Raw genomic sequence first — 14,094 nt, forward strand, 5'->3', positions numbered from 1 at the left:
CTGGGTTCAGTATCTTGCCCAATGACACTTCAACATTCATAGGGAAGAAGCTGGGGATCGAACTGCACATCCTCATCTCAGTGGACGACCCAAATCTGAGCCACGGACACTGTGACATGTTTATGAGGAAATAAGATCCAAATAGCTACACTGCCTTGTTCCTCACACTGTGATCAAACATACAGTATCTTCTTCTTTTAGATTAAACGTTCTTACGTCATAGATTATATGTGTCATTATCTATTGAGATGAATATTCCTTCATTCACTGTGTAAAAAAAGACACATGCAAGTCTTGGCCTACTTCTCTATTTCCTTGTGTTAAGTCTCATGAACTCTTTTGCGTCATTCTTAACATCCGTAACGTTCAAGTCAACCACTAAGGATGAATAACAATTAGATGCAGAATGCCACAAAGCTAACAGTGATTACAGATTAAACCCTGACTTGAACCTCGGCACACTCTGCTGTTGGATTTTCCCTTTCAGTTTGTTGACACTCCTCATGTCATGTGCATGAGCCACTGTAAGGCCTTGGGTTCTTCAAGGCAATTAAGACAACACTGTGTTCCCATCTGATAACATACCAAATCTAACAAATTGAGACTACTGCATGACAACCAGGGGCAAGAGAAACCAAGCAGAGGAGCAGCATGAAAGGAAAATCTTCATGTCACTCTGCTGCGTTGTCATTTTTAACGGGTACGAAAGCTGAGTGTAAGAATATGACAAACTGTGGGCAGAGATTTTATCTTTCTGTCCAAATCTGCGACCTTTGACCCCTGATTCTGCAAACAGCAAAATAATAAAAAGCACATTATCACACATTTTGGGAGACTAGAGGCAGGAGATATTACTGGGCTGATATGTGCCTGTCTACAACAAAAATGTTTATATATATTTATGTCCAGTATGTGCTGATATGAAACTTTTTTTACTGAGCAGTAAATGCAATAAAAAAATTGTATCATGACATATTTTGGCTAGCATATCAGCACTGTCTGCAGCACCTGTCCTACAGGGCCACCTGGTGGCGCTACATCCAGAGTCATAGTGTCACCAAAAGTCTCATGCCAATATAATTGTTGTAACAAAATTGAATGGCAATCCAACAGTTATAGCTTCTGAAATAGTTGGACCTAGCTGCTGACAGAGATACAGTCTTTCAATTCAAGGACCCTGCAAAAGCAGGAAGAAGCTGAAGCGTCACTCTCAGTGTTTTCTAGTAATAAACATGCACATCCATAGGATTATACGACAGACTAAATGGCCGTAAGAGGATAGATTGTTTGCACCTTTTATAAGATTTTGTGCTTTTATCTATGTACCACAAGGTTGGTATGGAGAAAACACAAAACGCGCCATGACTACCGAAGCCTGAAGCGGCATGCGTTCATATTTTTTATTTACTGTTTTCCCGAGATAAGACATTTGGACCCTTTTATCTCGTTGTGTCAAGATAGCAACTCCTAGCGTCAGATGATAATAACTCAAATCCCCAGAGTTGCAAAAGCACAATTTATCCTTCATTCTGCCTCCATCAGGTCGCAGATACAGGACTCTGGGCACGCTATGGCAGGAGTTTTGTTCCTCCGCCATAGCATCATTAAATACCACCCGGTAATTGAAGGGAGGGAAAATGCTGTTATGTGTATATGTGTCATGTCATTTTGATATGGTATGTATGTAACCTATGTGTCCAAGATGCACTGTACAGACTGTGGCAATACATTTCCTGGAAAGGACAGTAAAGAATCTAATCTTATCTAAAACAAACATAGAAATAAGCTTAACTTACCTCATCAGTGTGGGCAATGGCAGCATGGTATGTCCTGATCTGTAATATCACAGTGACCAGTCCATTGTTTTGTTTTGTTATCTGGAGATAATGAGATAAATTAATCCATTATAATGGGAAAACCAGCTTTGTTTTCAGATATAACAAGAACGATAAGTCGAGATCTTGAGAAAACAACCAGAAATGACTCATCATCACAGGAAAACTGAGTAAATAAAATGTATGGAAGCATGTCTGCTTAGGGCTTCCGTACATGACAACAATGTAACTTAGTAAAAAAATAAAAAATAAAATCATCATTAAATCCAAAGTTGTCTTTGTCTTTACTGATAACATTTCTTTTGATAACACCCACAGATAACACAACATATAACTAATGATATTTGACTAATGACGTAGCAGTTTTAGCTAACGCTAACATTAGCTTCAGAGGCTGTCTCGTAGCTCTGTACGTGAGGAGCACATTTGGCTTGTATGATCTTTTCACAAAGAAGTTTAACATGAGCTTGTTAATGTTAATTATTTGCCGATGGTCATTTGCACATCAAATACTTACCATTTACCATGCTAACCGCTCACTAGCATGCCTAAAAATGACATGATACAATGAAGCTAATAAGAGATGATTTCACTGAAGACTCATCACTCTGCTGGTCTCTGTGAACCACCTGTAAGAGATGACACTGAGCTCTAGCTTTCATTTGTGCTGTTTCTTTTCCACAAAACTATCTTTGGTGTTAACTTCTAACCAGACAACAGAAATTAGTTTATTTTGCCTCAATGATTCAACAGAAAATAGGAGGTAAGTGAGGGTTAGGGGCTAGCCAGCTATAAATCACTGCTAATTACACAACTTTGCACTACTACAGCTGTCATCAGTACAAAGTATAGTCTTAGATGTTCAAGCGACATTCCACTGTTCTTTCAATATTGTGCATCTAACAGGATGTTTTTGTTCGGTCTCTCCCCAGGAGATGAAGGTCAGAGAGAGTCCAGTCCATTCATCAACTCTGACAGTGACAGAGAAAACTACTATGACGGCCAGAACATGGCCCTGTTTGAGGTATGACAAACATATCTCATTGATGCACATAACAAAAATCTGTTTTGTCAAATAAGCTTAAAGAAAAATTCAGGTTGAATATGTTTTATGAAGATTATATCACTGTGCTGAGTTATTAGCTTACATTTATGATAGTAAGCCTTGTGACAGGTTTGATTGTTTAAAATAAATGACACATAAAAAAAGAAAGTATATGATCAATTAATCATTTCATGTATTTCGAGCCAAATCATAACAAACGTTATCTCAGGTCACTTCACACTTGATCCGATGATTGCTTTTCAAAACTGCCTGAGTGGAAAATGTGTTTGATAGTAAGGATTTTATTTATGCTGTTTGTAGAAATCCTTTTAAAAAACAAGTAATAAAGTGCTTCACACCAGGCAGCAAAATTTAAAACCATTAAATTTCTTAAAATGGACAAAACCAATTCCAGACATTTAACATAAAAGAGATACATCACAAATATGTGAATGTATTGTACAGATGTTTTAAAGTGTTTATAGACCAGAATGTGCATACTTTGTTTTCCCTGTTACTGTGCAGGAGGAAATGGACAGCACCCCTATGGTTTCATCTCTTCTCAACAAGCTGGCCAACTACACCAACCTGACCCAGGGTGTTCGAGAGCACGAGGAGGCTGAGAATGAAGATGGGGTCAGGAGGGTCGCTGTTATGGTATGTGCACCCTTTTTGAATAATGATGCAAGTTTTAGACTTTAAACTTTACTTATGGTTGTCAGTTTTGCTTTAAGGGATAGTTCGGTTTGTTTGAAGTGGGGTTGTATGAGATACTTGTCAATAGTAAGTGTTACTACATACAGTGGATGTCGGTCAGCACGGCCCCGGTGTTTAGAAACCGTCCGGAGTGCCGGCATGGATGCTGGGCTACATGCCGCTGCAGATATGGTCAATTTCACACGTAATTTATCCACTTATAAGGATGTCCCACCTAAAAATCAATAGTGGTATCGACTTTATGCTATATTCGAATAATTCACCACATTTCACTATTCAATAAGAACGCCTCTTTATTTGGCACTACTTTGTGTGGACTGCAACACATACGTGTTACTACGCCTGCAGCGTACGGTGTCGGATCAGCTGTTTGTGTCAGCGGTTTGTAGAAGAGACAACAAACTAAAGAAAACACAACGTTATGGAAACGACAAAGTGCCGTTCACGGTGTGGACCAGAGGACATTTTTTGTCCTTCATCAATAGACATGTTTTCTCTCTCTCTCTCTCGCTCTCTCTCTCCCCGAGCGAGTGCAATTTGTTTAAATATTTTACATACTAATATTAATTAATATCGCTGCCCGAATGTCTTTGGTTACAGTGGGACCTTTGAAATGAAAACAGCTCATCATCAAAGTGTGCGGTATCAAATGTTACGTTCATCCATTATAATTGATGGATGAAATAAAGCATAAAACCTATTTACTGCTACAAATACCAATTACTGAGTTGGAGATAAAGACACAGAGATTGCAGTTCATATACTAAAGTAATCTTCTTTTCAGTCTCAAGCAATAATTTGTTTGTGAAATCATAATTCCTGCATAACGCAGGGAGCGTGCAGATGAAGCAGAGAAATCATCCTGTCCTCACTCTCTGTCAACTAAACTACTCCGAGACTACTAGGAGATATAATGACATGAATCATCACATTTTACATCTTGCTAGAAAAAATTAAAATGAAATAATTTCAAGTTGTTGTCCCCACAAATGTTACAACGAAAGCTATGCCCTTGCTGGTAACACATGCCTCCACCAAATCAGCCCTCTGCGTAGTTTTAACACATGACCACGTGGGTCCTCGTGTTGAGTTGTTTGCTTGCACCTCAAGATTCAATATGTTCATTATCGCTCCGGTTATACAAGTACAATCATGTGAAAGTCTTGGCTGGAGGCTCCATTTAAAAAGAGTAAATATTAAATATAAAAGCATATAAAATATAGTAAAATACAATATACAACAAAATAAAAGCACTACTACAAAATACAAATGATGTTATTTGAGAAAAAAGTGCACTCAGAGCCAAACACATCTATGGCCTCTGGTTCAATTGACTGTTTATTAAAAAGCTGTTTCTGAGTTAACTATTCTTACCTTTCTTTTTTTCTATATAAGGATTTAGTTATTAGCTATCGATGAATTTATATTTTAACAGTATTTTATAGAAAAGAGCATAGTGATAAATGCTGCATGCAACTTTTAAATGCACATTTACTGTTGACTCATGAGGAGATGCAATTCATCTACACATCTAACATCTAAAGAATGACTGTATTGTGACAACAAGTGTTATTATAAAAGTCTTTTATTTTATGAGCTTCACTGGATATGGATAGGTTACTTTAAAACACATTTCAGAGCCTGCGATTTGCACTGTGCAGGAATCGACCTCACACTCTTATCCTGTGAAATGTTGCTGCAGCTAATGATTAATTTCATGATTGATTCGTTTGCTGAGTTGAAGCTTAGTTAATCCATCGCAGTTTACCCAAGAGGCATTTCAGATAGCTCCTACCAGCAGTCCAAACAACACAAATATTCCATTTGCAATAAAATAAGATGGAGAATACAATACAGCACTCACATTTGAGACGGTGGAACTAATAACATCTCATATCTGATTATAAACTGTGAGGATACAGCCAGAGGCCAGCTAGCTCTACTTTGCATAGACTGGAAACAGGTGAAACAGCACGTCTTGCTCCATCTGAAGGTAACAAAAACATTGTATCTCTCCTTACACTGTAAAAAAAACAAAAAACACTTGTTGTTTGAACTAAAAACCTTTACTAGTTAAGTTAACTATCCTATAGTTTACTCTAATTGTAACTACAATGTAGTTGTTTTGTCATCACAGTCTTTCAAATCCACTTATGGCCACACCAGGGTGCGAACTAGTAACCTTCTAGCTGTGAGGCAAGGGCACTTACCACTACACTATAGAGCCACTTCAAATTATATCTTACTTTACTTTAATTAAGATGACATAAACAAAATATTAAGTTATCACAACATATAAACTAACTGCTAGTTAAACTGACAATGAATTATAAGTTACTATGACGAATTGTTTTTACATTGTAGTTAAGATTTATAAATTATTAGTTTGAACTTAGGACAAAGCTAGGCTAGCTGTTTCTAGAGCCCATCAGATGTGTGATTTTTAGTACCGATACTGATTATAAAGAGGAATATTTCACCGATTTGTGATATTAATGCTAATATGGTGATTTTTTTTGAGTTTCAAAAACTGGAATATTTACCATTATAACCTTTTATGAATTGTCCATACATTTTTACCAATTGTAGTGCGGACCAGCGCCTGATCAGCTCTGCTACATTTGCTGCATTAAGTGCTGAGAGTCAACAATGGAGTCTGAGCGCGCTCTGTTTGCCAAACTATGTGATGATACCATTTCAAAATCACCCCAAGCATTGTGTTTTGCTTATATTCTATAAAAAAAGTTTCTTATTGCAGCTTAGCGGAGAACATATAAGCAGATACTGATATATCTGTCATGGGCCATATTGGCCCGATATTATCAGCTGGAAAATACATCAGTCAGGCTCAAGCTGTTTCCAACAGTTTCCTGTCTTGTTGAGTAGCTACAGCTAACTGGCTGCTAGCTTCCCCCTGTTTCCAGTCTTTTTTCTTTGCTAAGCTAATCAGCTGCTGGCTGTAGCATCATAGTCAACATGCCTGGTAGAAGCGTAGCATTGATTTTCTGATATGGTAAGAAGGCAAACAAGGGTTGTTCCTGAAAGGTCAAACATTTCTTTTAAAGATCGTGACCTCCTTTTAGAAGTGTTCACACTGATGCTCCCCGTGATTTTAGCAGCCACAAGCACTAAACTACCTGGATTTAAAACCCGATGCAATATGTGAACTGCAGCTTATTGAAATAGCAGCAGCTTAAACAACATAGCAAATATAATTATTATATGATGATTAGCTGTTGCTTTAAGATTAATTTTGCATGGACAAAGTGCCATGTAGGCGCTTTAATTGAACCTGCAGATGGGCTTTGAAGTACTTACAACTGTTGCAAGGCTGCAGCAACCGGGACTGTGGCAAAGCCTTCACACTGCAATCAATAAATTACAGTGGGGATGTACTTAATCCTGAAAATACTAGAATCAGCTTGTAAAACACACACCATGTCAAAACAGCATAAATCACAAGCCACAAGTAAGGAGGCATGGTTCCTGCCTCATTACTGGTGCTAATAACACCATGCAGTCTCATTCATTTAACATGCGCATTAGAGAAAATGATCAACATTACGCTCAAATTGAAACAATACTTGCCTCCTTGTTCGTCCCACTGACGCTGAACATCCAGATTCTTTGGGGGAAACACAGTTTGGGACATTGGACTGTAGACTTGTGTAGAGGCATTGATGATGTTGTACGGAGACCCGCCCCCTGAATGGTAGCTGGAGGAGATATGAAGCTAGAGACTGAGGAACATAAGACGGACAGCAGAGAGAGAGTGAAGAGGGGCAAAAACAAAGAGAAAGACAAATGGTAACACGAGAGAAGATGTGGGAGATCTGGAAAACAACATCAGGCACATCACAGCATTTAGACAAACTGAGTGCAGTGGAGAAAGCGCAGGACAAAGTGATCGTGAGACGGAAAAGGGTATGTACACTTTCATTTTATAAGTAGTAGAAGTATACAAGTATATATATTTGTGCAGTGTGGTGCATGCTGTAAATATAATCACAAGTAGAAAGAGTACTAAAATATTCTACTCAAGTAAAAGTACTATCACTTTAATGAAATTTTACTTCAGTACAAGTACACTTACCAGTCTAAAAATGTACTCAAGTAAAAGTTAAAAGTAGCTTGTTTAAAGTTACTTAGTTACTTTATTTAACAACAGTAGGGGGTCTCTCCTGTGTAGTGCAAAAAGGACAAGGAGATATAAATCTCAAACTAGCTGTTTTTAATTAAAAAAAGGTCTTTACAAATTAAAGTGCAATAACAAAATAAAACATGTTGACACACGACATTTAAAACCCTTAGGGAGGTATAATGTGTCATTTTAGGTCAGACCATCCTATAAAACATTTCCAAACAATATAACCATTGAACGTGACCATCCTTCTTTTCTTCACTAACAAACACCAACAATCACACTGCAAATATATGAATCAAAACGGCTCAAGTTCTGTGTGTTCTGTGTTTTGTGTTCTCAAGTGTTGTGACTTTCCCTAAATGACCCAAAGAAGAACAAAATCTCAGAACTTCAGCTGGGTCTGCACCACTGCTGTCTGACTGTCCGTCTCCATCTTCCTTGTGATTTAGCATTTGTTCTCCTGCCCATCATTCACTGCACTCGTTTACAGGGCATGACCTTTTCCCCTTTTGTTTTTTATTCAGGCCTACATTTTTCTTAATCAGTAACGGATGTGTTTTAAAATGTAGTGAAGTACAATACTTTAAACAAAACCTACTTAAGTAAGAGTAAAACTACAGATTTAAAAAAAATCACAAAAACACTAAATTGTAATTATTTACTTACTTTAATTTTACTTTGCACTTGAAGCAGTTTTGTGGATCAATGAGAATATTTTACCTGAATATTCTGCAGCACGTGAAGAACTCAATTCAGTTCTTTTGCTTTTGAAATGACGACAAAATAACAAACCTGAGACACTTTACAAATACTCAGTGTCAGAGCTGAGATTTCACATGTTCTAAAAAATATATATATAAAGCATATTGTGATTACATACAGTATAATGTTAAAAATCCTGTATCTAAAAGACAATCTGCAGTTAGGAAAGCAGTTGTGTAAATTCCCAGTCAGTGTCTGAAACAACATTTCACTGTTAATGTCTCTTTTTTCTCAGCATGTTGCAGTTTCCTTTTGACTCTTTAACGCACATCCAGTAAAACCGCAAACGTAGAAAAAGTTTTTTTCACATAAAGTAGAGCCTCACATTAAAAGCAACAGCTGCGTTGTGCTAAAGTCTTTAAACATTAAAGTCCCCCTCCTCTAGAACTTTATTATGCTTATTTGTCTCCTACCGGGATGTTTGTGCTTCACTGTGCAGAAAGATTTCCCATTTTTTTTACTTTCATCTGCAAAAAAGGGAGAGTGACTCTGTGCTCACCTCTTTGTGGCAGCGCCTGCCCTGTACAAATGTAGTGCGTGCCCCATAAATAAGAGGCACAGCCCCTGACGTAGCAGCCCCGGGCTCGATGCTGACCTTCAGCTGTTTGCTGCACATCATCCCCACTCTCTCTTCCCACATTTCCAACTCTATTAACTGTCCTATGTGACAAAGGCCAAAAAAAGAATCTTAAAATTAAAAAAAAATTACTACATGTACATAGAAGTTGAATTTGTGACTTGTTGCGAGACAGTCACTGTCCAAGATGTGATTGTGAAATTTCCACGAGTACATTTGACTCTTCACTGTAGAAGGAGACATCTTCTATCCAGCAGTTCAATTTAAGAAATGAGCTACATTTGTCTGGTTATAGACTAAATTAATTTAGCAGGTGACTTAACATCTTTTTTTGTATTCAACACACATTATACACAACAAACCATATAAAGGAGATGTTTCACACTGACCCTCATATCTGCTTTTAAAACAGTTTTCTGTGACAGCGCATCTCATCAGAATTTATTCATCAAAAAAAGCTTATTTAGCAACTTGTCCGGAGGGGTCTTAAACATGAAATAAATTTACAGAGCATTTTATAAATGTATAGAATGTATCTGTTCTCTCATCCAGGCCAATATGCTGCGTAACACGTACGTAGGGGAGGGGCCGCTACATAAAATAAGATAAGATGTGAGAAGATAACATAAATAAGATAAGATAAGATAAGATAGACTTTACTGATTGATATATTGGGGGAAATTCACTTGTTACAACAGCTCAAAGGAAATTCCAGTGCCTGATTGCTTTAAAGTTACAGCACAAAAAACAAGTACGGGTAATACAAACTAACAACTGTGTACATGGTACAAGTGCACATGGGTTAAATGCAATGACAGTGTAATATAATACAATAAGATGTTTATGAAAGTAAGCTGAGTATAAAGTAATGTAGTATTTACAGTGATTATATTGCACGAGATGACAACTGTAAAGATATGATATAAAATTTAATTGTTCATGATATTTATGAAAAGTTATATTGCACAAGATAGGGAGAGTTAAAGCAATTTGCACATACTACAGTAAGTTGCGGTTTTGCACATAATATTGCACTCTATAAATATAAATATAGCCCCTAATAAAGGAAGAGATATTGCACATGATGATGAACATAATAAGGTGTGACTGCACATGGTATCAGAAGTTCTATTATAACCCTAATGATGAAATTGCACATGATAATGAAATTGGATGGAAAATAATACAAAATACAGCAATTAAGTGTAGCATGCAACAATTTTCATGCTAGACTTTTGGAGCTGCAAAAACATTCAGATGTTTTGGAACTTAGATTGATATCAGATATGGCTGGTGAGGCGAAACTCTTGTATTCTGGGTATTTACCCTTCCCGATTCACCCCGAGTCGTAAAGCATCTTCTTTAATTATTATGTCACTGCTTCAGGTTAGAAGAGGGATAGCACTGAGGTGGAAAAGTATGAATGGTCCCTCACCTGCAATGTGGCTGAAAGAAATGGCTTCATAGTTTTGGAGAAGTCAACTTAAATGGCGGAAGGGAAATTAGATAAGTTTACTGAAATCTGGGACACATTTACGCAATTCCTGGGAAGTGATCAGGACGAATATGTGTGATGTAGAAGAAACAACAACAACAGCACCTGTATTATTTAAAATGTATTATACCTCTTGTCAAGAATGTTTGCTAATTAAGATGTGAGTATGTGCACTTTTTAATGTATATGTACTGCATATATGCAAGTAACTTAATTTTTTTGTGCCCTGAATGTCCGTGTTGGGGTGGGGGGATGTTTGTGTCTGTAACTGTGTTTATATCATAAAAAACAATAAACATATTGTTGGAAAAAAAAGAGAGAGAACAAAAATACTCTTATGACAAAAAACATGTCAAAAGTCAAGTGAAGTTTAAAACATTTTTTATTAATTTATATTATGTTCAAAATTTCTGGAAACGCTAACCTAAATCAATGAGTTTTTAGCAGCTGTTTATAAATGACCACCCATTCGGCAGACCTAACGTTCTGCGGTAATGTGTTCCAGAGTTTAGGGGCTGCAACTTGTGATCGAGGAACTGATAAAAGGCCTTAATCGGAAGAACGGAGAGGCCGGCCGCTAGAGTAAGGGCTCAATAGCTCTGCTGTGTACGCAGGAGCCAGGCCCATACAATTTTGAAATTGATTCTGGTCTTTACTGGAAGCCAATGGAGGGAGGCAAGAACTGGGGTAATATGAGATTGTCGACCAGTGTTTGTTAACAACCTAGCTGCTGCATTTTGGACCATTTGAGGACTGAGTAATGCCGGTGAGGAGGGAGTTAGTAGCCTAAACGGGAAAAGATTAAGGTTTGTACTAGAAGTTCGGTTTGTTTGGTTGTTAGCATAGGTTTGATTTTGGTAATATTACATTAAGAGGTCATATAGACTGTTTTAAGTCTGGTTTTCAGGTCTGTCTGGTCCTTGTGCCCAAGTAAAGAAGACCAAAGTTTCAATGAAGACACCCCTGATTTCCTTTCCTTCTTTTCTGTCCGACATGTTGATCCTCACCTATGTGTGTGTGTGTGTGCCTTTCTCCATTCCCAGGTCCCCCAGATGGGCACCTTCATTGGAGTTTACCTGCCCTGCATGCAGAACATCCTGGGCGTGATCCTCTTCCTGCGTCTCACCTGGATCGTCGGTACAGCGGGGATCCTTGGGTCCTTCGCCATCGTGTCTATGTGCTGCATCTGTGTGAGTCATTCATAATCATGTTTTCTTCCTGGATACAATGAGCAGGAATAAATAAGGCTCTCAGCTGAGTCTATTTGGTATGGTTTCAAAATAAGATCCATCATATTACTGTGTTTTATCAAGACGACAAGCGGCCTCACTAATTCTGTGAATGAAAGGAAAACAAACCGAGTCTCTCTCAGCCGTCTGTGTCATTGTCTGAAGGCCTGAAAGGAACAATAACATGTCCGAGATTGAGGGTGAGATCGATGGCCGATAAAATCACCTCCTCAGGATTTATAGTGTTTTGATTAATGATCCCGATAATCTCCATTCCTGAGCTCAGCGGAAAAGTCCTCAAATCAGGCAGCAAATTGATTTTATTTACCGCAGCTTTTACGTCAGCAGCTCCACGTGGCCAAACAGAGAGCCTACTGTTTGAAAAGTTGGAACCAAAGCTCAGAACTCATGTGATGTGACGTGCATAATCAGCCCCAACACTCCCCCCCAAAACATTTGTTCTTACTCTGTGAACATGTTTTGCTTATCATTGCTTTAAATACGGTATGTTTTAAAATGCTTTCTATTGTAAACTGAATTTAATTTTTCATTTTGATCTTGTTGCACAAACAACTCTATGCAGCCTGCACACATCTCACCTTTCTTTTCTTCCGTCCTCCGTCTTTCTTTCCATGCAGACGCTGCTCACAGCCATATCAATGAGTGCCATAGCAACCAATGGAGTTGTCCCAGGTACGTTATGAAATGTTGCATTAATTTTTTCTCTATTCTACCGGCTATATTTTGAATGGATGGGCTTACAACTGCAGATGCATGTAGGACAAACAGAGCAGTATTTTTACTGTCACGGACCAAGTGATTCTCTCTTGACCTTGGTCTTATGTAACTTTCTCTACATAAATGATGGTGATTGTTAAAAAGGCAGACCATCTTAAATAGGGAGTGGCTGCAAGTCTGCAACCAATCAATATTATCATATCAAATCTGTTCCTATAAATAAATTATAAACAAGCAATATCAGCTGGTTGTTGTCCTGACTGAGAGTTAACTTACCATAAAGTTACATAAAGCTAAAGAAGCTTGTTGTCTACTATGGCTGAACAAACAAAGAAAAGATGGATGACTACAGATACAAGTTCAAAAATAAGTGAAAATCAAAGAAAAAGAAACAAATTCGACGCTCAGATGAAGGCAAACAGTCTAAAAAGAAAAGCGACTGTGACAGCTGGAGCCAACCGTGGACGTCACACATGCAACACTGTCTGGATATCTGGGAAGTGTGCTCCCGCAATTACCATTTATCGCCATAGGTGCCGCCAGAGAGAATGAAACTGAGATCTTCCACTTTAAGGGGACACTTAAGGTCCCAAAGGCTAAATTATAATCAAAAACACAAACATTAGAATAGATCAGGAGTCCAAATTAGTAAATCAATAATATAATTTTGTCCACCCTCAAGAAAGAGTCAACATTCTATATCGAAATTTGGTGACATCAGTTATACTAATGTAAATCATCTTGCAAATAACAAATTATGAAACGTAAGACTAGATTGTTTATGAGACTATGAGACCATAATAATGCGAGCATACCAAAAAAAATGCCTCATAAATTTCTGCATTTAAATGCATCTGTTACTTACTTGATAAAGACAGCTTTTGTTGCCTAAAAGGTGAGACACAGGGCAACAAAAGTCTGCAAGTCTCACTCCTATAGGGAGTATCGGTTCAATGCTACTACTGGAAGGTAATAACTGAAAGCATATCAAAGTTGACTAACACAAGCAGTGACTGAGTTACTGGACACTGTTCTGTTCTGCTGTTGAATTAAAGATAAACCATTAAAGTGTTTGGGACCAAACTTTAATAACAGAAAAATGTAAATTACTAAGGAGTACATATGATCGTAGTTTAACCATAATTTGATTTCCCACAGCGGGCGGCTCGTACTACATGATCTCCAGATCCCTGGGTCCAGAGTTTGGAGGGGCGGTGGGTCTCTGCTTCTACCTGGGAACCACCTTCGCCGGATCCTTGTACATACTGGGCACCATAGAGATCCTGCTGGTATGTTTCCGCTCTGACACAACCACCATCAGTAATGACTTCTGCTGCATATTAATGACACACTCACTCTCTTCCTGTATGTCTCTCCACTGCCAGTTGTACATCGTTCCAACAGCGACAGTGTTTAAAGAAGGCGAAGATGCAGCTATGCTCAACAACATGCGCGTCTGTGGGACATGCTGCCTGCTCCTGATGGCTCTCGTGGTGTTTGTCGGGGTGAAGTAAGTATCCATATTTACACAAACAAATATAAACCAGCACAC

At 38.0% G+C, this 14,094-nt stretch overlaps 1 protein-coding gene across 4 annotated transcripts in view; it reads left to right on the forward strand.

Annotated features, from left to right (window-relative positions):
- Positions 1-14,094, forward strand: part of LOC138611145 (solute carrier family 12 member 7-like) — a 51,180-nt gene that overhangs the window by 22,708 nt on the left and 14,378 nt on the right. For all 4 annotated transcript variants that reach the window (XM_069684111.1, XM_069684112.1, XM_069684114.1 and 1 more), the window contains exons 2-7: positions 2,768-2,859; positions 3,406-3,537; positions 11,619-11,765; positions 12,443-12,497; positions 13,701-13,831; positions 13,928-14,052. In XM_069684111.1, coding sequence (XP_069540212.1) covers positions 2,768-2,859; positions 3,406-3,537; positions 11,619-11,765; positions 12,443-12,497; positions 13,701-13,831; positions 13,928-14,052 — 682 coding nt within the window. The remainder of the gene's footprint in view (positions 1-2,767; positions 2,860-3,405; positions 3,538-11,618; positions 11,766-12,442; positions 12,498-13,700; positions 13,832-13,927; positions 14,053-14,094) is intronic.

The sequence above is a fragment of the Semicossyphus pulcher genome, unplaced genomic scaffold (genome assembly GCF_022749685.1).
Source record: "Semicossyphus pulcher isolate SPU_LCO1_2020_fin unplaced genomic scaffold, fSemPul1.0.p SCAF_7, whole genome shotgun sequence".
NCBI lineage: Eukaryota > Metazoa > Chordata > Actinopteri > Labriformes > Labridae > Semicossyphus > Semicossyphus pulcher.